Source organism: Ochotona princeps, chromosome 5 (genome assembly GCF_030435755.1).
Source record: "Ochotona princeps isolate mOchPri1 chromosome 5, mOchPri1.hap1, whole genome shotgun sequence".
Taxonomy (NCBI): domain Eukaryota; kingdom Metazoa; phylum Chordata; class Mammalia; order Lagomorpha; family Ochotonidae; genus Ochotona; species Ochotona princeps.
Window position 1 is genome coordinate 32,091,541 of NC_080836.1, and position 22,407 is coordinate 32,113,947.

The window sequence follows — 22,407 nt, forward strand, 5'->3', positions numbered from 1 at the left end:
AACAAATAATTTCTTGTGGACAGAAGATACCCATCTGCATGTCTCTGCAACTTCTGTTACAATGAGTGTTTCTAGCTATGCATTTTTCATGTTCTTAATCTCTTCCAAAACCAGAGACTGGAACCTGGCGAGGTAGCCTAGTGGGTAAAGTCCTTGCCTTGTATGCCCTGGGATTACATATGAGTTTTGGTTCTAATCCAGGTGGCGGCCGCACTTCCCATCCAGCTCCCTGCTTATGGCCTGGGAAAATAGTAGATGATGAGCCAAAGCCTTGGGACCCTGCACCCACATGGGAAACCCAGAAGAGATTCCTGGCTCCTGGCTTCTAATTGGAACAACCCTGACAGTAGAAGATGGCCTAAAGTCTTGGGATCCTGCACCCTTGTGGGAGACCTAGAAGAAGCTCCTGGCTCCTGGCTTTGAATCAGTGTAGCTCCAGCCATTGTGGCCACTTGGGGATTGAATCATCAGATGAAAGATCCACCTCTCTATTTCTGACTTTCCGGTAAAAAGTAAAATAAATCTTAAAACAAAAAACAAAACAAAACAAAACAAACAAAAAACCAGGGACCAATTCTTGACTGTTTTCATATGGCTATTTTCAAATTATCTGCATGGGTAATCTAACAACTCTTAGTATTCAAGGAGTGCCATATAAGTTCAGAAATTACTTTTTTTTTTAAGATTTATTTATTTTTACTACAAAGTCAGATATACAGAGAGGAGGAGAGACAGAGGGGAAGATCTTCCATCCGGTGACTCACTCCCAAGTGAGCCCCAACGGGCCAGTGCCGCACCGATTCGAAGCCGGGAACCTGGAACCTCTTCCAGGTCTCCCACGCGGGTGCAGGGTCCCAAGGCTTTGGGCCATCCTCGACTGCTTTCCCAGGCCACAAGCAGGGAACTGGATGGGAAGTGGAGCTGCCGGGATTAGAACCAGCGCCCACATGGGATTCTGGGGCGTTCAAGGCGAGGACTTGAGGCTCTAGGCCACGCTGCCGGGCCCCAGAAATTACTTCTAAAAAAGTCTATAAAGTTGGAGAGAGAAGGAAGATGGGGGAATAGAGTAAGGACACATTTAAACAGATGGAGCAATATTAGCTAATGTGAAGCAGAGAGGGCACATACCAAGAAATAGGAGAGGACAGAACAACAGCAGAAGGGTACCAGGAGTCTGACAGATAGAGGAAAGCAGTGAAAACAATGGTGTGGTGTTGCAGTGAGGAATATCCCAGTATCACTCAGCCAGTGGCAGTGTGAATTGCAGTGGCAGCAAGAACTCCACCAGCAACAAGGTGGGATGGGACGTTTAACAGGAGCTCCGGAGGTGAACCCAAACAACTGCTGACCTGCTGGTCTGTTTGATTTGACCAGGAGCAGAGACAGAGTTAGATGCCATTTTGTTAAGGAGGCAAGGGCTATGGGGCAGGACTGCACATGCACTGTGCTGGGAGTGAACTCATTTCTGACTCAGCGAACTGCAACAGTGTGGCTTCCTACACGTTCCACCCAAGACAGGTCTAGGTACCCCTCAGACCTGACAGCCAGCAGATCAAGAACTCTAGTAGTGGCACATCAGGCCACTTTGTACAGTGTGGCAAAGGCTTTACAGTTGAGGGGACAACAGTGAGCTGTACATGAGTGAGCTTGGCAAGAACTCACTGAGCTCAGTGCATTGCAGTGGTCCTGCAGGAAAATAATACCAACTATGGCATCGTATGGATCAAAATAGGTCCATGTAGCCCTCAGATCTAACGTCCAATAGGTTCCAGCAAGATGAGCACCACCAACAACCTAATTGTATAGGACACCTGATGTCTGCCTAGTCCTGGGACCTGCTCCAACTGGAAGTGGGAGAAAAGTTTCAGAGACAACTATGCAGCTTCAGCACGGTATCACAGGAGGTGGAGACTGGTGAGCCAGGAGCTGGGGCTATGGAGACCATGGTGGAAATCTAACATAAGAACCCAGACCTGTCTCTCGCTGGAGGGAGTGGCACAAGTGACAGCAAACAAAGAGTCGTGTACCAACCACAATAAGTAAAATTGAACTGTAGACCTGTGGTTGACAGAGCTTAGAAACCTGCCCGAAGGAGAAGAATCTGCTAACCAGAAGTACAATGACCAAGAGCAGAAAAAAAAAAAAAAAAGACAGAGGCACAATGAATATGACTGAAGACTCCCTGCCAATTTCAGAGTTAACTGAGGAAGACATCGAGCAAATGGAGGATACAGAATTCAAAACACTTGCCATAAACTTCTTCTCAACAATGAGAAGCACCTAAAACAAGTGGTCAAGGAATTTAAGGAATATGTTGCACTGGAAATGAATCAAATGAAAGCTGATGTATCAGAAATGAAGAATACAGTGGAGCAAATGAAAAGTACAGTGGAGAGTCTCTGAAATAGAATGAAGGAGGCAGAAGAAAAAATCTCACAATTAAAAAGTATTTCCTGTCACCAGGGGGAACAAACAGAAAGCTGGAAGCAGAGCTGTACCAGGCCAACAAAAGTGTTAAAGAATTGAAAGAAACTATTAAGAAGTCTAATACAAGAGTTTTGAGAGTCGCAGAAGGTGCAGAAAGAGAAACTGGGATTAAAGGTGTATTCAATGAAATAGTAAGGGAAAATTTCCCTAATCTAGAGAAAGAATTGGGAAACCAGATCCAGGAGGGGCACAGAACTCCCAACAGAGTTGACCAAAAATGATCTTCACCAAGACACATGATCATGCAGCTCTCTTCAATTGAGCATAAAGAAAAGATTTTTAAATGTGCACGTGAAAAAAAAATCAACTGACATATAAAGGAATGCCAATTAAACTCACAGGAGACCTCTCCCAGGAAACTCTACAGGCCAGAAGAGAATGGAGTGACATATTCCAGATTCTGAAAGCAAAAAATTCTTAGCCCAGGATAACGTACCCAGCAAAACTTTCCTTTGTGTTTGGAAAAGAAAGAAAATTCTTCCACAGTAAAGAAAAGTGAAAGAATATGTCTCTTCCAAACCTGCCCTACAAATGATGCTTCAAGATGTTCTTGACAGAGAAGAGGAATAGTGCCCACCAAAACCAAACACAAATGTGAAGAACATCCCAGTAAAATAACAACAGAATGGGGAGATTCCCAGAGCCTATGAAACTGTCACATAATGCGAAATAATTAATAAAAAAAAATAACAACAGAAGACTAGTTCAGTGAACAGTCTTTGCTAAAGTGACAGAACCAAATTACCATCCATTTGTATTAAACCTGAATGTAAATGGCTTAAGCTCATCAATCAAACATTATGGATTAGTAGACTGGATTAAAAAAACAAAACCCATCTATTTGTTGCCTACAGGAGACATATCTGACCAACAAAGATCAGTATAAACTATAGCTCATGGATTTTGTGGATTTTTTTTTATTAATTTCATCTCTTCAAAACACTTTCTTCTGATTAAATTCTTCAGTGACTAATAGATCATATAGTAGTATAATTTTCTTCAAGAAGGTTCTTAATTCCTTTTTCATTTCTTCAGTGACACATCAGTCATTCGGTAGCATGTTTTTTAACTTCATGGTGTTGTTGATTTTTTTTTCTTCCTGTTGATTTTGTCTGTGGCTTTTCATTTAAGGGGATGTACAGTAACTGTGTAATGGAGATTATCAAATCTAGCATCATGTTATTTAACTTCATGGCATTGTAAATTTCTGTTTTTCTTCCTGTTGATTTAGTATTGTGGCTTTTTATTTAAGGGGGGATATATAGTAACTGTGTAATGGAGACTATCAGATCCAAATGTGAGGATACAATGTGGTATGCATCTCTACTTCCAGACCAAAGGTGAACCCCCAGTGAAACTGTTTACTGTATCTTGATAATAGGATACTGGACCCTCTGCCATTGTCCATGCCCACAATGATGGGAATATGACTATGTATGAAGAGCTGTACTATAGAAATCAAATATGCGAACTCAGTGAGTTGGGGAGGAATTGGGGAGGGGATAAGGGTAATCCTAGGGCCTATGAAACTGTACCATAAAATGATTAAAAAATATATATTTTTTTAAAAAGTGTATAAAGTTAAGCTTAGATGTAACTATTTGCCTTTTTTAAATTCTCAGTCTTACTGCTCATTTTTGTTGTTGAGTGAATATTTAAGTGCAAACTACATTGATGTTCTTAGTGTCACTTCTACTGAGTTAGTCTAGGTGTTTGAAGATCATGTTAGTCAGCATTAGGAAATTTTCTGATTGAAGTAAGGTCTGAAACTCAGCAGTTAAATTTGTGGACAGGAGGGTAAAAGTTGTGAAGCAAGTATTTTACAATTTTTAATTGATTCTAAAAACTGATTTATAATTTAAAATTCTACAGTTACAATGGTTTTGATTAAATATTTCTGCACAATTAATTGCTTTCATTTTTATATTTCCACATCAATGTTAGTTAAGCAGTCCACTAACCTCCCACTCTCACCTTTTCTGCATTCTCCTCTTACGGGTGGTTAAGATAGTGAAACCATGGATGATTTAGTCTTAGTCATTTGCAGTTTGACACAGCTTTTCCTTTATATCAGCCAGTTCTACCCTACCGTTAAATTCTGGAGAGAATTTATTGCAAATAGGCACTTAGTTTAGTTGAAAAATGTCTCTTTTTTTGCCTAAATTTTTTTTTTAGTTTTCTTTATTATTATTATTAATTGCATTACATTATGTGACACGGTTTTATAGGTACTGGGATTCCCCAACCCCCCTCCCCCAGGGTGGATTCCTCCACCCTGTTGCATTACCCAAGTTCAAGTTCACATGAGATTCTTTCATTGCAAGCATATACCAAACATAGAGTCCAGCATCTTATTGTCCAGACAAATTCAACGGCTTGTTGGGGAGACCATCTCTGGTCTGAAGGTAGAGCCGACAGAGTATCATCCCTATCAATTAAAAGCCCCGACATAACATCAGCAACAATTTATAATGTTATGAGATTAATTGACGTAGCATTGAGTAAGCAACATGTTAAGAAAAAAATGCAAGTTCTTTACCACATCCTGTGACTCCTTTGTTGACATTTCAATTTTAGTTTATACACAACCGGGTTCTATACATCTTAAAATGGCCATAGATTACTATTCAGCTGTCTGACAGTTTTATAGAAAAAAACCCCAGAAACCTTAATAATGTGTTTAGCTTAGTGATTTAAAAAAAATTTGTTTATTTTTTTTGGAAAGTCAGATTTACAGCGAGGAGAAAAGAAGATCTTCCATCTGCTGATTAACTCCCCAGGTGGCCACAGCAGCTGGAGCTGAGCCAATTCCGAGCCAGGAGCCAGGAGCTGGAGACCTCTTCTGGACTTACCACTTGGGTGCAGGGTCCCAAGGCTTTGGGCCATTCTTGACTGCTTTCTTAGACCACAAGCAAGGTGCTGGATGGAAAGTGGAGCAGCTGGGATACGAACTGGCATCCATATGTGATCCCAGCAAATGCAGGCGAGGACTTAAGCCACTAAGCTACCATGCTGTGCTCTATTTTAGTAGTTTTTAACTAAAGCCACAAATGTGCTTTTTTAGGAATTCAAAGTTAGTTAAATCATGTATATTATCTACAATGGCAATCATATACTTAAAATATTTGGGAGATAAATATTCCTTAGGCTAGTGTTTCTCAAATTGTGGTTAAAAAAAATTTTTTTTGGCTTAGTTGCTAGAGTCCTTGCATTGCACACATCGGAATCCCATGTGAGCACCGGTTCTAATCCCAGCAGCCTCACCTGTCTTCCATCCACCTCCCTGCTTGTGGCCCAAACCTTGGGACCCTGCACCCGTGTGGGAGACCCAGAAGAAGTTCTTGTCTTCTGGCTTTGAATCGGCTCAGCTCTGGTCTTTGTGGCCACTTGGCGACTGAACCAGTGGACAGAAGATCTTCCTCTCCATCTCTCCTGCTCTTTATAATATGACTTTGCAGTAAAAAAAAAAAAAATCTTAAAAAACAACTTTTAGGGATGTTACTTGGTATAGTGGTGAAGATAGCACTTGGGATGCCCATATGTCATATTGGAGTACTTGGTTCAGGTCCTATGTTCCTGGTTCCAGCTTCGTTCTGGGTTGTACTCTGGGAGACAGCAGATGATGCTGTTGAGTCCCTTCCACCCATCAAGTGAGTGCCAGCTCCTAGCTTTGGCCCTGCTGAGTCCTGGCCCTTGTCAGTATTTGGAAAATGAGTCAGTATTTGGAAACTCAGGCTTTCTGTCTGCCTTTCTAATAATAAAATGAATAAAAATAAAATATTACATTTAGTGAATACCAATACTTTTGTCAAGTGTAATAAAAATACATTAGAAAAAATTAAATGAAAATAAGGAAAAATTTTTAGTCATTAGTATCAACAGATAAAATTACTCTCAAATTCGTTTGGCTTTCTAATGCTTGTGGTCACTCTCTACACTTTTTGGTCCACAGTATTAATAGTGCTGCCCTGAAGTATATTTTAAACTGTTCTCAAAGTACAGTTCCCATTTCACAGCCTCCTTATCCCTTGGGAACTTGTTAGAATTACAGATTGTTTAGTTTCATTCCAGACTACTGAATGAGTTGGCTCAGCAATTTGTTGAATCAAGACTTTCAAGAAATACTGATATACCCTAAATTTTGAGAGCTGCTGTTGGATTTTCATTCTAAATGCTGGTTATCTGGGCCATTTATTTATTTAAAAGCCATTTTAAACATTTGAGATGGCAGAATTACACTGAGAGAGAGAGAGAGAGAGAGAGAGAGAGAAATCTTAACCAACTTGTTCATTCCCAAAATGACTATAATAACTAGGGCAGGCTGATATCAGGAGCCTGGAATTCCGTCTTGTCTCCTACTGGGGCAGCACTGAGCCATCTTCCACTGCTCTTACAGGTGCATTAGCAGGAGCAGCAGGAACTCCCTGTATGAAATGCTGGTGTTGAAGGCATCAGCTTAGCCTGTTACCCTGTAATGCTAGCTCTAACCAGGGTTTTTTTTTTTTTTAAGATTTATTCATTTTATTACAGCCAGATATCAGAGGAGAGACAGAGAGGAAGATCTTCCATCCGATGATTCACTCCCCAAGTGAGCCGCAACGGGCCGGTGCGCGCCGATCCGAAGCCGGGAACCTGGAATCTCTTCCGGGTCTCCCACGCGGGTGCAGGGTCCCAATGCATTGGGCCGTCCTCGACTGCTTTCCCAGGCCACAAGCAGGGAGCTGGATGGGAAGTGGAGCTGCCGGGATTAGAACAGGCGCCCATATGGGATCCCGGGGCATTCCAGGCGAGGACTTTAGCCGCTAGGCCACGCCGCTGGGCCCTCTAATCAGGGTTTTAAAAGTAACTTACTTTTGCTTTTATCAGACACTTACCAAGCCTAAGCTTTCTTTGAACATCAACTATGTAATTAAAAGACTAAAAGAAAAGTGTGGTTATAAAGTTAGCTCTTCCACAGTTTCTTTAAAGAGGAGGTAATATCTAATTAAGGATGGATGTAGTAGAAGCCTGTACAAAATGAAAAGGAAGATTCTAATGTTATAGATAGCATGAGTATTGATCATATAATTTAAAAATATATTTATAGGAGTGAAGAAATCTGATTTTGCCTTTTCCCAGATAAATGAAGATTTCTAGGTCAAAACTCCAGCTGTGAGACATCAGGGCTCCCACAGCCACTGAATCAGATCTAAGTTGAATGTGTGGGAGGTTGTAGCAGCATACAAGAAATTATGTTTCAAATTGAAGGTTTCAGGGGTTTGTCTTGATGATTCTTTTGTTTAATATACTTCTTGTAGCTAGTACATAGGGATGTAGTTAATTTTCTTTATTTTTGTATATTTGTTTCCTGCAAAATAGCTGAATTCATTCTAGAGGGTTTTTATTTTCTTTTTGTAGAGTCCATCAATTTTCTACCATAAAGAATCATGTGATCTGCAAAACAAGTAAATAAAAAAAGAGGATACTTTTTACTTTTTTCCCTACCAAGATGTTTTCTGTGGAGTGGATTTTGCCTACTCCTCCCCTATACTGATAGAACTTCATACAATATTGTAGTCTTCAGAGCTGACATTTCTATTTAGTTTCTAATTTTAGGAGAGAAATATTTAGTATTTCACTTAAGTTTGATATTAACTGTGGCTTTATTTTAGTAGATGCCCTTTATCAATTAAAGAAATGACGTTTTAGTTTTCTGGAAATTGTTAGTATGGATGTTGGCTTTTTTCAGATGCCATTTCTGGATCTGTTTCAATTTTTCTTTTTAAAAATGCATTAATATGGTGAATTATTGATTTCAATGTAAGCTGATTTGTGTATTTTTAAGATAAATTCCATTTTGTTATGTGGTCATTTAATATGCTAAATTTTGTTTGCTTTTTCTTTAGAGTGCATGTGTATTTGCTTTTCTTTCTCTAAATGTCTTTTTCTGGTTTCAAGATCAGAGTAACACTGACCTAATAGATTTAAGTTGGGGCATATTTCTCCTCACAACATTTGGTTAACCAGCAAAGCAGTTTTTTCTGTTTGTGAAATTTCAAAATATAGCTCGCTTCTTTGTGTTATTTTTTATTATATTTTTGACAATTTTTACATAGTTAATTAGGGTAAAAAGGTGCAAGGGCTACAGGAAAGTGGGTAAGACTATTATTTCCATATTGTTTCCATCATATATCTGAGGTAAAGGGGGATATTGAGGGAGAAGCCTACCCAGTTTCCCACCCACTCCAGGTCCCAGATGTGGGGCATGCTCTGAGATACTTGCTCAAGTGGTTTTGATAGTTCAACAGTTATAAATCGCTACCAATCTCGCCACTCCAAGCACAATGAGGTCGTTGAAGAATCCACTGATTGACATGGTCCATCATAAAGTCTCCATTGGCCTAGTTTTTCACTGCCAACATATAGCTGAGGTGGTTGATTGAATTCTTCTGTCTTCTGTCTTTTCTTGGTTAGGGTTCTGAGTCCGGCAGTTCGATTGGGGAGATCCAAAAGAAACTTTGAGGTGTTCCCAGACCAGATTCTTGTATGTACTAGCAAGTACAGGGCCTGGCACTGTCCATCACCACGATTAGCTGGTGGCTGCAATTGCTGGTTTGGTTCTGTTTTCAGCCCCGACTTCCACTGGAACCAATGGGTGTTGTAGTCCAGCCTGGTTCTGCCCAGCACATACTCGGCCCTCACATAAACCAGTGGGAGCTGCAGCCCAGTCAGAGCGACCCACAATAACCCCCACCAGCCCCGTCCCCTACCCTGGTTTGCCAGTATGTGTAGCAGAGTAATCCAGTCTGTTCCATATCCCATTCGGCTCTCGTACACGTCAATGGGTATCAAAGCCTAGCTCCATCTAACCAGCTCCACTATCCAGCCCTCACGGATGTTGTTGAGTGCCTCTCTGTCTGGCCACCCCAGTCCGTGTCCTAGTTTTCATGCCCTCCTGTGGTAGTGGTAACCCAAGAGGGAGGAGCCCACTATTTCCCTCCCAGGCCTCTCCCATTCCCGGATTATGCACTCTCCAGGTGGTTCTGTGGTTTGACTTGACAGAATTAGCCCCCAGTGCCAGCCCCTGTCAGCTGCTGCTGCTGCTAAGCCCAACCAACCCTCACCCATTATAATTTTGTTGGCACCAGTAAGAACAGTCAGCCCAGCCTGACTTTTCCCTGATCTAGTCCACATGAGGCCCACAGGTGTTGTAGCCCTGCTTAGTCTGGTCTGCCCCATCCCAGCTCACGCTCTCCAGTGGGAGTAGCTGTCCAGCAAGGGAACCCTCCCATATTCCCCCTGCTGGCTCTGCCGCCTCCTTTCTTGGTTCTCACATGTGCTGGATGGACGCTGGGGTTACATCCAGTACAGGTAAACTCACCTTGGCATTCCATTTTGTGGACTGCTTTTTGTCACAACCAAACCTGGCCCGACCCACACTCTGTTCTGGTGCACGGATTTGTCAGTGGATGACATGAACTGATTCAGCTTCATCTGCCCCAACTCATGCCAAATGTATGCCAGAGGGAAACTTTCCATGGCCTATTCTGGGCTGTTTGCTATCATGCTTCTTGCGCTTACCTGCAGGGTCTGTGTCCTGCCAGAGCAGTTGCCCAGGCTCCTCCATCAGAACCTCTCCCAGTACCAGATTTTGTGCATACCAGGGGTTCCCTGAGCCAGCCCTCCTCAGTTCACCTCCTGTCCTAGCAGGAACAGTGGCTTTTCCTGACTGGCCATCAACCCAGACTGGTTCTTGCTGTTGGATGTTTCAGCCCAGCCATGGCTCGTTCATACCCACATACAGCTCACACATGGCTCAGTAGGGGTTGAGACCTAGCCTAGTCTGTCCCACATCTACCCTAGTCCTCTAGGACACCAGGCTATGTTGCAGTCTGGCCCAGCTTGGTGCATCCAGTCCCAGTCCACACTTGTGCCTAGGGACACTACAACTGTTTCCTGATCAGAACGCAGCCCCCATTCCAGCCCATGTGCCCCTTGGTGGGAACCTCAACCCAGTTAGGGTGTTCCCTTAGCTCCCCGACTAGGCCTGTTCCCAGCCATAGATCATGCGCATGCCAGTGGTTGCTCTGACTCAGCTTGGCACAGCCCCTCACCTGTCTCGACCCCTGCCTTAGACACTGTGGCTTAGCGTCCCTGGCTCACACAGACCAGTAGGTGCAACAGCCTAGCTCAGCATGACCTGTGCTCCATCCTGGTTTCTAGTTTCGCTTGTAGGCTAAGGTTTGCTCAGTGCTGCCCAGTACATCTCGTTGCATTACCAATTCACACATTGGCCAGCTGCTGGAGCTACTTTGCCCAGCTTGTCCAACCCCCAGGTCTGGACCACATGTTCACCAGCGGGAGCCTCCACCCGCCAGGGGAGTTTCCCAAGTTCCTCCACTTGATCCACTCCCAGACCCAGTTCTCATACATGCCATTGGGTTTTAGGCCAGTGTCCAGCGTAGTCTGGCCTTCCATTTGGCCTTGTATGAGCTGGTGAATGTTGCAGCCTGGCCCACCCCACACCCTATTCAGGATGCACATTTGGGTGCTGCTGCCTTGACCAGTCCAGACTGTTGTCAGTTTACCTGTGATTGATGGCAGGCTCCTTGGTCACACCTAGCTTAGTCATCACCATCCCAACTTTTGAGCTAACCAATGGTGCTAGAATTTCCACAGGGTTTGGCCCACACATCCCCCAGAGAATCTACCCCTGGATATGGTTCTCTCGAGTGCTAGTTAATGTCATGGCCCTGCCTAATGTGACCTGTCTCCTGATCCATCATCGTGTCAGCTAATAGGATATGATCCTGCTAGACAAGTCTTAGCTTTTGCATGGACTGGTGTGTGGTGGTCAGCATTGTTCAGTGATTACAAGTTCTTCAAAGGAAAAGTTACTGTGTTGTTGGGAATCTTTAGGATTGATTCACATCCCAGAAGCACAGTTGGTTCAAAGAACCAGCAATTTCAAGAACAAAAACCCCAGAGCTCCCGGCCAAGCGGCCAGCAGGTGGAGCCTGGCAGCCAATGGCACGCTGGCCACCTGGGGACAGCTCACCACATGCACCTGGGCTGGCCTCAGGGACCCGAGCATGGAGGTGTTCTGGCATGGCACCCACTAGCAGCCAACAGGCTGCAGGAAATTTAATCCCTCAGGTCCAATCCCATCCACCACTCAATGAGGGCGGCGGGTGGGCCCTGGGCCTGCCCAGCCCCCGAGACTTCCCTCCTGTGTATACTCACTCTGAAGGGAGCAGCCCCTAGAGTACAGGCAGGCCCAGGGACAGCTCGCCACGTGTATGTGGTGGCTGGAGTCAGGGATCCGAGCATGGGGATGCTCCGGCCTGGCACCCACCCGCAGCCAGCAGGCTGCAGGAAGTTTCCAGATCGCTTCTTTAATCAGTACAAAACTATTCCAGTTATTGAATTCTTTCTGAGTGAATTTTGGTAGTTTCTTTCAGGATGTTGTTCTTCAGCTAATGGTGTTAAATTTACTGGCATAAGGGGCTGGTGTTACGGCGTTGCCAGTAAAAGCCACTGCTTGCCATGCTGGCACCTTCTATGGGTAGTGGTTCAAGATCCAGTTGCTGTCTATTTATTTTCCCTCCTTGAGCTGGCTAGAAGTTTATCGATTTTGTAGATTTTCTTAACAATGTCAGGATGCTCTTAAATAGCAGAATCTTGGACTTGTGTTTTTGAAGGACTGTACTATTGTACTAATATAGGGGAGGTGTATATAGGGAGGGAGTAAGGGGAGGTTGGGAGGGGAAATCTCTAAGCCAATGAAACTGTATCATACAAAGTAAAACTATAAAGGGTTAAAAAAGATTCATTTTAAAAGGCAGAATGACATGGGATTTGTGTTATGGTGCAGTGGGCTATACCACCTCTTGGGATACCAGAGTCCTGTATCAGAGTACCAGTGGTGTCTTCCCTGCTAATAAGCATGGGAAGGCAGTAGAAGATGGGTCAAATAGTTGAGTCTCTGTTACCACCCATATGGGAGAGCCAAATGGAGTTCCAGGCTTTTAGCCTCAGCCTGGATTAGCTTCGGCTGTCACTGACATTTGCAAAGTACCACAGCAGTTAAAAGATCTATTTGTCTCTCTTTGCCCCTCCCTCACTTTTCAAATAATGAAATAAATCTTAAACAAACAAAAAAATACATTGGGGTACTATGTTTTGCTGATTACCCCCACATCTGAAGCCAGGAGCCTGGAATATAAGTAGCAGCCTGAACACTTGAGCCTCCCGGATGCACTAGCAGGAAGTTAAACCAGAAGTGGAGTATCAGACTCAGGCACTCAGATGTAAAATGCAGCCTGCAGCACCACACTGCCGCCGCCCACCCCCATCTCCTGTGAATTTGATTAGGACTGTGTTGCGTCTCAGTCTTCAGGAAAATTAACATTTGAGACTTTTCAATCTGAGTCCATAAGCTTGTTAGCTTGGTATTGATGAAGAGGTTCTGGGTATATTTCCTTAAACTATCTCCAACTGCTTATAGTTGATAAAATATAAAAAGAGAATTGGGTTTTGAATATTGATCTGCAGTCTTATATTCACTCTGGTAGCTTTGTTGAAATTCCTCAGGATTTACTGCTGCGTGTTCCTTTAGCTACCAAAATCAATTAACACTACTTCTTTTAAAATTCTGCATGCAATTTGACTTCTTTTGATTTTATTATTGTACTGGCTGTAACCTCAAGGAAAATATTGTCTGAGGTAAGAATAGCCATCTTTGGCTTTTTCTTTATCTTAGGATGAAAACATTCTGTCTTTGGCCCTTAAATATGTTAGCTTTAGTTTTTTTCATGCTGCCGGTCCTTTTTTGGGGTTCAGGAAGTTTTTGTTGCTCTCTGTGCATTTATCATAAGTGTTCAAAGAGATTTTTTCCCCTCATTTTCAAAACTTCAAACTTCTGTAGTTGTGTTACCCTTTTTTTAAAAAAAAATATTTATTTATCTTTATTGGAAAGGCAGGTCAGATTTATGGAGAGAAGGAAGACAAAAAAATCTTGCATCTGCTAGTTCACTCCCGAAATAGCTGTAACTGCCAGAGCTGAGCCGGTGTGAAGCCAGGAGCCAGGAGCTTCTTCTGGGTCTCTCATTTGGCTACAGGGTCCCAAGAGTTTGGGCTGTCCTCTACTGCTTTCCCAGGCCACAAGCAGAGAGCAGGATGGAAAGTGGAGCAGCTGGGACACAAACTGGCACCCATATGGGATTATGGCGCATGCAAGGTGAGGACTTTAGCCACTAACTACTGCACCAGCCCCTAAAGATTTATTTTTATTTTAAAGGCAGAGTTACAGAGAGGATGAGAGACAAAGAGATTATCAATCCACTGGTTCACTTTCCAAATGGCTGTAGTGGCCAGAGCTGAGCAAATCCAAATCCAAGAGCCAGCAGTTTCCTGCAGATCTCCCACACGGGTGCATGGACCTAAGGGCTTGAGCCATAACAATGGAACTGGATAGGAAGTAAATCAGCTGAGTCTCAAACTTGAGCTGATGTGAGATGCTGGTGTCACATTTGATTCCCCAGTTTTAAGTGCTTGTATTCTGTTGCCCTTCCTGCTGTGTGTCTGCAGTTCTTTGGTGCTACAGCAAGTTTGTTTTCTGTTGCTGCCAGGTATGCAAGTATGTTGATCAAGTCAATGCTTCAACATAATTAAGCATAATTGGTCCTTTGGGCACTCTCTTGCAGTGCCTAAAGAATGTGAGGTGCCTGTGCTGTTCTCCCATTTTCTTCAAAAGGAAGAAACCACAAGTTGTGCACTTTCTCCTGGCTGCAGCAAGTTGTGCCAGCTTCTGTCCATAGTATTGCAAATTCTTTGCTGCAAGAAACTTTCTTTTGCTTTCAGCGATTTAAGTATCCTCACTCCTTCAAGCAAACCTTTGGAAAGCCAGGAACGTTGGCGCTATGTTCTACTTTTGTTTACCTGCCAAAGGAGAAGCTTTGAATTAGACCTTTCTTCCTAAAGAAGTTGACCTATGCTGACTAGGTGAAAGTACCATCATGACAGAAGTGATTTTTCTTATCATTTTAATGTAGCTGTTCTTAACCTTGAGCTTACCAGAAAAGCTACAGCTTCTGGTTTCTGAATTTCTCAGTTTTTAGTGCTGCCTTGTCTGAAGTCTGGGTGACTGGGAAAATGAAATCTGGAGCTTACATTCTTCCACCTTGCTCCCTGGTGGCCCATTTTGGTATATAATTCATAGTCTTATTCCCAGAATTTTTTTAATAACATGTATGGTTTTATATATTATTTTTGTTATCTTATTTTTCAGGGGTTCTAATTATACAGATGTCATTGCTTCCTTGTCTGTTTCACAAGGAAGAGAAGGTAATAAGCATGTGATTGTAAATGTGCCCTGAGAACTTTGTTATTAAATAGCTGCAAGGTAGCATTACATATGGCAACATTTTCTGTAACTAGCAAGGAATGCCACCAAATGATAAGGAAGCATGAGCTTAATGCTGGAAGTTACTCATTCAAGGTCTAGTTTCTTACCTTCTTGATGCTTTATGTGTGTTGTTTCTATGTGATCTTTATAATTTCTTAGTTAGCTTGAAAACTTTTCTGTTTGTGGAAAATGTATTTGATGTTCCAACTTGTAACATTGTCCTATTTAAAAAAAAACACCTACACATTGGGGGAACTTTTGAATCAAAGCGTTTCCTCTGTTATTTGCTTGTATTGAATGAGGCGTTGTCCATTTTGAACTTTTTTTTTTTTTTTTTTTTTTTTTACTAAATCCTAGTCATCATGAAACTTGCAATTAAATTTTTACTTTCTTTGGGCATCTGTCCCTGACCTTTCAAGATGAGTGGTCTAAGTGAGAAGGGACTTGCTTGTCAAGTTCAAACATGATTGCATACTTGGATATTTCCTCTTGTGCAAGGTAAGTTCTTCAGTAGCAATGACTGACTCTCATGCACTGTTATAGCTCTGAGTGACAGGATAATATTGGTGTCTCACGGGTGTTCTGAAATGTGTTGAGAGGATGACTATTGATACTTTTACATTAGACATATTAACATAATCAGCTATTTTTTTGTTTTACTCTGATGTATTTTTTATAACTTGTGAAGTTTATTTATTTTTATTGGAAAAGCAAATTTACAGAGAGAGGGAGAGACAGAAAGGTAGATCTTCCATCTGTTGGTTCACTCCCAAAATGGCTACAGTGGCCTTACCTGAGCCGATCCGAGGCCAGGAGCCTCCTGAAGGTCTCCCATGCCAGTGCAGAGTCCCAAGGCTTTGAGCCATCCTCTACTGCTTTCCAGGCCATAATCAGGAAGCTGAATTGGAAGTGAAGTAGCTGGAACACAAACCAGTGCCCATATAGGATGCTGGATCCAGCAGGTAGTAGGCCACCACATTGTCCCCAACTCTGGTACATTTTTGTGTCTGAAGACCAAATATTTATTTCTTTTGAGGACTAATAAATGTTCACCTACAAGGCTTCCTTGGTGCTAAAGGACAAGTAGTATTTGTGCAGTCAGATTGATCACAGTTAACACAGATTGAGGGCACTTGAAAAGAGATGAGTCATATTAACCCAGACAGATATGTTGCAGACTTGAATAAAGAAGTGAGGGCCAAAAGAGATAAAGGAAATGGAAAAGTTGACCGTCTTTGGAGATTTTCATGAGGTGGAAGAACAAGCTTACTTGGTGGGAAAATGGATGTGAGCTCAGGAAAAGAATGAAGCTGTTTGCAACAGAGAACTAGCCTCTAGAGGGAAAGTATGAAACCTATTCTGTTACTGGATTTAACCTCGAAGTTTGTTCTAAAGCAGGCTGCCTGGCAGGCATGTTGTGCTGAAGTGCTACATTGGACTCCCTGAGAGGGGATCAGTTTCTCACACTCAGGAAATGAGACTTTATTTTGTATGTGATATAAACCTGCCCATCTTTTAGTCCAGTATGAAGTAGAAGTTTGAGCTTCTGCTGTGTTCAGGGTTTAGAGGCAATAGTGGGTACACAGACATCATTTTGCCTGCAGTCTGTTGGAGAAAGAATGTAATAGTCACATGATTATACAAACACATGAAACCTGCGAGTCTAAAAGCTTTGCACTAGAAAAATATGTTTCTGAGAGCTGATAATAGATTTTTGTTTTTAAACTTAAGACATGAGGTTTCTTGAGAAAGTAGCATTTTCAGTGTGAACCTGAATGCTTTATTATCTAGGAAAAGTAGAGAACTTTCAGGAGGCTGTAGAGAATGAATAACACATTCATGTTACTATTTCAGAATTTATGGATCTTTTGAAGGGGATATTGGTTCAGTGTTCATTCTAGGCAATGAGACCTCAACAAATATACTAGTTGGGTAATTTGCATGTATATAAGAATGTTTTAAAGGTTTTGACTGTGGAGGGCTGGCATGGTGGCTCAATGAACTAATCCTCCACCTTGCAGTGCTGACATGCAGTTAGGCACTGATTCTAGTCTCTGCTGCTTCCAGTCCAGCTCTCTGCCTAAGGTCTGGAAAGCATCAGAGGATGGCTCAAGTCCTTGGGCTCCTGTGCCCATGTGGGAGACCCAGAAGTTCCTGGCTCCTGGCTTTGAATGGGCTTAGCTCCCACCACTAGGGACCAGCAGATGGAAGATCTTTTTCTCTCTCCTTTCTCTGTAACTCTTCCTTTCACATTAAAAAAATTTAAATAACTTTTTTTCAAAATTCATTATTAGTGAAGATAAAGGCTACAAACACCAGTAATTTATTTTTATTTGATTTTGTTTTTTAAATTAAATTTTTTTAATTTTTATTTTAAAATTTGAATTTTATGATACAATTCTGTAGAGTCTGGGATTCCCACCATCTGACAGATTTTGTCCATATCATCACAATAGCATAGGCCTTCATAATGACTTTATTTTTAAGATTCATTTATGTTTCATCGGAAAGGCGGGTTTGCAGAGAGAAAAATAATGAGAACGATCCTCCATCTGCTGGTTCACTCCCCAAATGGCCACAATGACCAGAGCTGAACTGATCCAGAGCTGGGAGCTTTCTCCCAGATAGTCTCCCACATAGGTATAGGATTCCCCCCGTCCTCCATTGCTTTCTCAGGCCACAAGCTGGGAGCTGGAAGGAAAGTGAAGCTGCAAGTATGGGATCCCCCGCTCAGCCACCGCCTCTGCCTGGGTCACCCCTAAGTTCAGTATCTCCACTAGTACTGTACTGGGACCTCTGGCACCCTGCGGTCTGTCGCCGCTGCTGGTGGGGGTACTTGTAAAAAGATTCTTCCAAGTGCCTTTGTCTCCTCTAGGTTGCCGGCCTTCCCCCTGCCTGGGATCATGACTTAGCAAGTTTCAAGTGGAATGCTGCCTTCACTTTTCTTTTTTGTTTTCTGGCTACTCCTCCTGATTCCGTGATGTCCTGAGAACTTCGCGCACCTTTCCCTGCAATTCTATGCTTTCCTTGCTTGCTCTTCCACCATGTTCCATCCCTCTCTCTCTGCACACTCCTTTACACCAACCCTCCGTGGTTGGCCATCTTTCCTTTTTCCCTTGCTTCATGATTTGAACTTGAAAAAACATCTAAGTTCTTTACTGCTTTTGTAGCAGAAAAGCACTTTGGGTTTTATGGTTGTTGTTAACTTTATGCTTTATCTTACATATTTAGACGTATATCCAGAATCCCCTTTTATAGGTGATTATTTGTTTTGTCTTTGTAGCTTAAGCAGTTTTGGATTATGCCCATTGATTATGTGGTACTATCTATATCTTAAATTCTAATTTGTGCATGACCCTGCCTCAGAGCTCCCTTACTACAGTGATGTATTTGAGAGGCAATATAATGTTTTTAAGTTTCAACATTGGCACTGCTTTTCAGTCAAGTGATCTTGGGCAAGTAAGTTGACCTCCTTGTACCTCAGTTTTCTTCTTCTTTCTTTTTTACGATTTATTTATTTATTTATTTATTTTGTTGGAAAAGCAGATATACAGAGAGGAGGAGAGACAAAAAGGAAAGATCTTTGGTCTGGTGGTTCACTTCCCAAGTGGCCACAATAACTGGAGCTGAGCCAATCCAAAGCCAGGAAGCCTGTTCCGGGTCTCCCAAGTGGTGCAGGGTCCCAAAGCTTTGGGCCATCCTCAACTGCTTTCCCAGGCCACAAGCAGAGAGCTGGATGGGAAGTGGAGCTGCCGGGATTAGAACCAGCGCGTATATGGGATCCCGGCACGTTCAAGGCGAGGCCTTTAACCACTACGTCATCACGCTGGGCCCTTACCTCAGTTTTCTTATGTAAGAAATATAAATGATGTTACTTATCTCATGAGGTTATTAATAAGATTAAATAAGTTTTATTTGAAAGACAGGGAGAGATGTTCCAACTACCAGTTGCTGTTCAAATGACTGACAGCCAGAACTTCAGCCAGGAGCTCAAGTCTCAGTCCAGGTCTGCCCTGGGGTTGACAGGATACAAGCTGAAGCAGAAGCACTGGAGCTGGGAGGCGAGCCAAGTGGTCTAATCGATTGTCCCGAGTGATGTCTTAAACTGCTGGACCTACAGTGTGTCCCAAGTTAAGGCTTTCAGAGTACGTGCTTTTGGATAGTAATTGTTACATGTTTGTTAAAACATCAGTATGTGTAAACTTTCTTTTTGGATATGCTTATTTGTTACTGTGGCTCTTGTAGTTTCTACTGGGCAAGTTAGCCCTTTTATGCCATTTTTCATGCTTCCTTTTTAAAGCTTGACTTACCTAGTCCTAGACTTTTGTTCTTCCATTTCAATTGCAGAGCCTTTTCCTTAACTGTGCTTGTATTTTCTTGATTTCAATATGCAAAATGTCAAGAAGATGCTGATTGAGGTAGTAGTAGTATAAGATTTATTTTGGGGGAAAGCCAATATGATTTGATGGACTCTACTGAGGTTTGCTGCTGTTATGAGTCTTAGTAGCTATCCTGCCTACATGTTCATTAGGCTTAAGAAACTCATTTCCCCGCTTTCTCATGATGTGTTTTGTTTTTGTATCCTCTACTTCTCTGCTTGCCTTACTAGTAATGGACAGCAAATTATGGAATTAATGTTAATTCTTTGGTTGTCATTATTTGACGTCTGTCTTCCATCATCCTACCTTCCTCTTACTTTCTATGTCTTTAAAAATGTTTTCATTTTATTTGAAAGGTGAAGAGACAGAGAGGGACAGACAGAAATCTTCATCTGGTACTTGTGTCCCTCTGTTCCCATAGCAGCCAGTCTGGGCCACATTGAAGCCAGGAGCCTGGTACTTGATCTGGATCTCCCACGTGATGGCAGGGACCCAAGTACTTGAGCCGTCATCTGCTGCCTTCCAAGGTGCACATGTGCAGGAGACTGGATCAAAAGTGGAGGAACTAAAATCAGGCATTCTGATAGCGGTAAAGGTACCTCCCCAAATCAGCAATTTAGTTGCTGGTCCAAATGCTAGCCCGCTACCTTCTTTTAAATTACTGCTCTTGCTAATTGTAATCTGTTGCATATTTTTACATGTAATGGACGCTCAGTTTAATTTTGTATGTGTTTAACTGTATATAAACTTTTCTTTTTGAGTCACTACAGTAGTTCTTTTGAATAGTAGCATCTTACATACCCTAAGGCTTGAATGAAATTAAAATCATAAAATTTCTTAGACTGTGTAGAACTTAAAAAGGTTGGAGTAATATAAACTTTGAAAAAAATTTTTAAGATGTCTTTTTTAATTGTAAAGTCAAATATATAGAGAGAGGAAGAGACAGAGAATATGTTCCATACAACGAATCACTCCCCAGTGACCGCAACGGCTGGAGCTGAGCCAATCCGAAGCCAGGAGCTGAGAGCCTCTTCCAGGTCTCCCATATGGGTGCAGGATCCCAAGGCTTTGGGCCGTCCTTGACTGCTTTCCCAGGCCACTAGCAGGGAGCTGGATGGGAATCAGGGTCGCCCGGATTAGAACCAGCGCCATATGTGATCCTGACACATTCAAGGCAAGGACTTCAGCCGCTAGGACTCCACACCAGGCCCTAAAATTAAAATTAAAATTTAAAATTAGACATATCCCAAATGCATAATATTTGATGTTTATGATATGTGTATGTGTGTGTGTATATTGCAAGAGAGAGATAACTCCTACATTTATTATCTTTATTTTTGTCACTTAGGGCTGTGTGCCTTGATTGAGTTTCCTTCCTTTGTCTTTTGTCTCTCCTGCCCTTTCTCGCCTTCTCCTCCCCTTCCCTCTCCTCTCAACCTCTTTCCTTCCCTCCCCTTTAACGGTGAGGAGAGACAAGACAGAGCTCCCATCTTTTGATTCTTTCCACCAATGCCTGGTCTGACATGGACTAAGCTGGGGTAAAGCTAGGAGCCAGGAACTCAGGGCAGGTCTCCCATGTGTGGGTAGAGGGACTCAAACTACTTGAGTAGGTGAGTGGAGCAGTTGTCCAACACCTGAGTGGAGGCAGGTTTCAACCAGTGCACTTGTAAGTGGGAATATGTGCTCTGTAACCGGCATCCCACTCATTAAGCCCAGTGCCTTTCCCTCAGTTCTGTTGTATCTACATTGTTTTTGCATAATTTTTATTTATAGTGGGTACCCGGCAAATATTTCATTTATTCATTTAGTTAATATGTATTGAGCAGCATCTTTGTAGCAGTCACTTTACTGAAGCATTAGGGATATGGAAGTTAACAATGAGCAAAATAATTGGCATCTTGTAACTTACTTTTTGCTGAGGGAGAAAAAATACATGAGGTTTTTAATATGTCATATCAGATGTTGCTAAGTATGTGGAGAAACAAAAAGCAGTCAAGGGTACTGGAGAAAAGATATCGTTTTTGTTAAGCCATTGAAGACCCCTCTGTTTTAAAGGGATTTCAGAAACGTGCTATTTGGCTAGTTGAGAATAGCAAATCGAAGCTGTGCAGCTGTGGTACAGGATGGGAAAGTTGAGGGTTGGGGGATGAGGTCAAAGATAATATTTTATAAGTCATTGGTGATTTTTAATCTTTACACTGAAGATGATCGGGATCTTGTAGAAGCTGTGACGTTACTTGATGTGCTTTCCAAAAGGTAAAGGTGCGTTGTTGAGAATTGGCTAGAATCAGACAAGGGAGGAAGTAGGGAAAAGATTTAGGAGCCTATTGTAATAAATTGTGAAAATAGTGAAAGATAATTAGAACCTCGATGTATTTTTAAGCACTTTTTAGTCAATCTTTATTCCTGTCCTGTGAGTAGTAAATTTTTTAATATGACTTTACCTGTATTCTAACTGTTCAGCATTCTGTACTAATGAAGTTTCAAGTATATACATACAGAAAGTAGTTAAAATCTGTGAATTAAATTCATTTTTCATGACTTGCATATTTTTCTCAACCTGGCAATGGTGACAGACTAAATTTAGCAAACGAGACGTCAGTTTTCCTTATTTGAATTTTTAACTTGGTTTTGTAAATGTGTGTGTTAAACCCTGAAAATTTTCTGGTTATGAAAGTTGTGATAGTCTAAAGTAATGTTAGTCTGAGTTATAAATTTAAAGGGAGAGTAATTTTTTCTATAGGTCTGTGATGAAGGGACTGGTTATAATTGATTCTTAAAGCAACTTGGAATTATTAAGCAAAGTAACTTTCAAAGAATTATGAATTAAAGTAATATCATTAAAGCAACTTATGTTGCCTGCTCTGCGTTTTGCAGGAACATCACTTACAACGAGCAATTTCAGCACAGCAAGTGTTTAGAGAAAAAAAAGAGAGCATGGTCATCCCTGTTCCTGAGGCAGAGAGCAACGTCAACTATTACAACCGCTTATACAAAGGAGAATTTAAACAGCCCAAGCAGTTCATCCATATTCAGCGTAAGTTTGTTAATTCATTGTTTTTTTCTGTTGCATAAATTTGTGAATTAGTGAAAATCCTTTGTTTTCGTTTGTGGAGAGATTTTGATTTCTCAGTTTGTGCAGCCTACTTTATAAAT

At 42.0% G+C, this 22,407-nt stretch overlaps 1 protein-coding gene across 3 annotated transcripts in view; it reads left to right on the forward strand.

Moving 5' to 3' along the window:
* The window catches only part of EPC2 (enhancer of polycomb homolog 2), a 104,811-nt gene that overhangs the window by 18,336 nt on the left and 64,068 nt on the right, over positions 1–22,407 (forward strand). For 2 of the 3 annotated variants that reach the window (XM_058664469.1, XM_004577174.4), the window contains exon 2: positions 22,129–22,288. In XM_058664469.1, coding sequence (XP_058520452.1) covers positions 22,129–22,288 — 160 coding nt within the window. Of the gene's footprint in view, positions 1–22,128; positions 22,289–22,407 lie in introns of those variants that run through there. The other variant, XM_058664471.1, reaches the window with a different exon arrangement.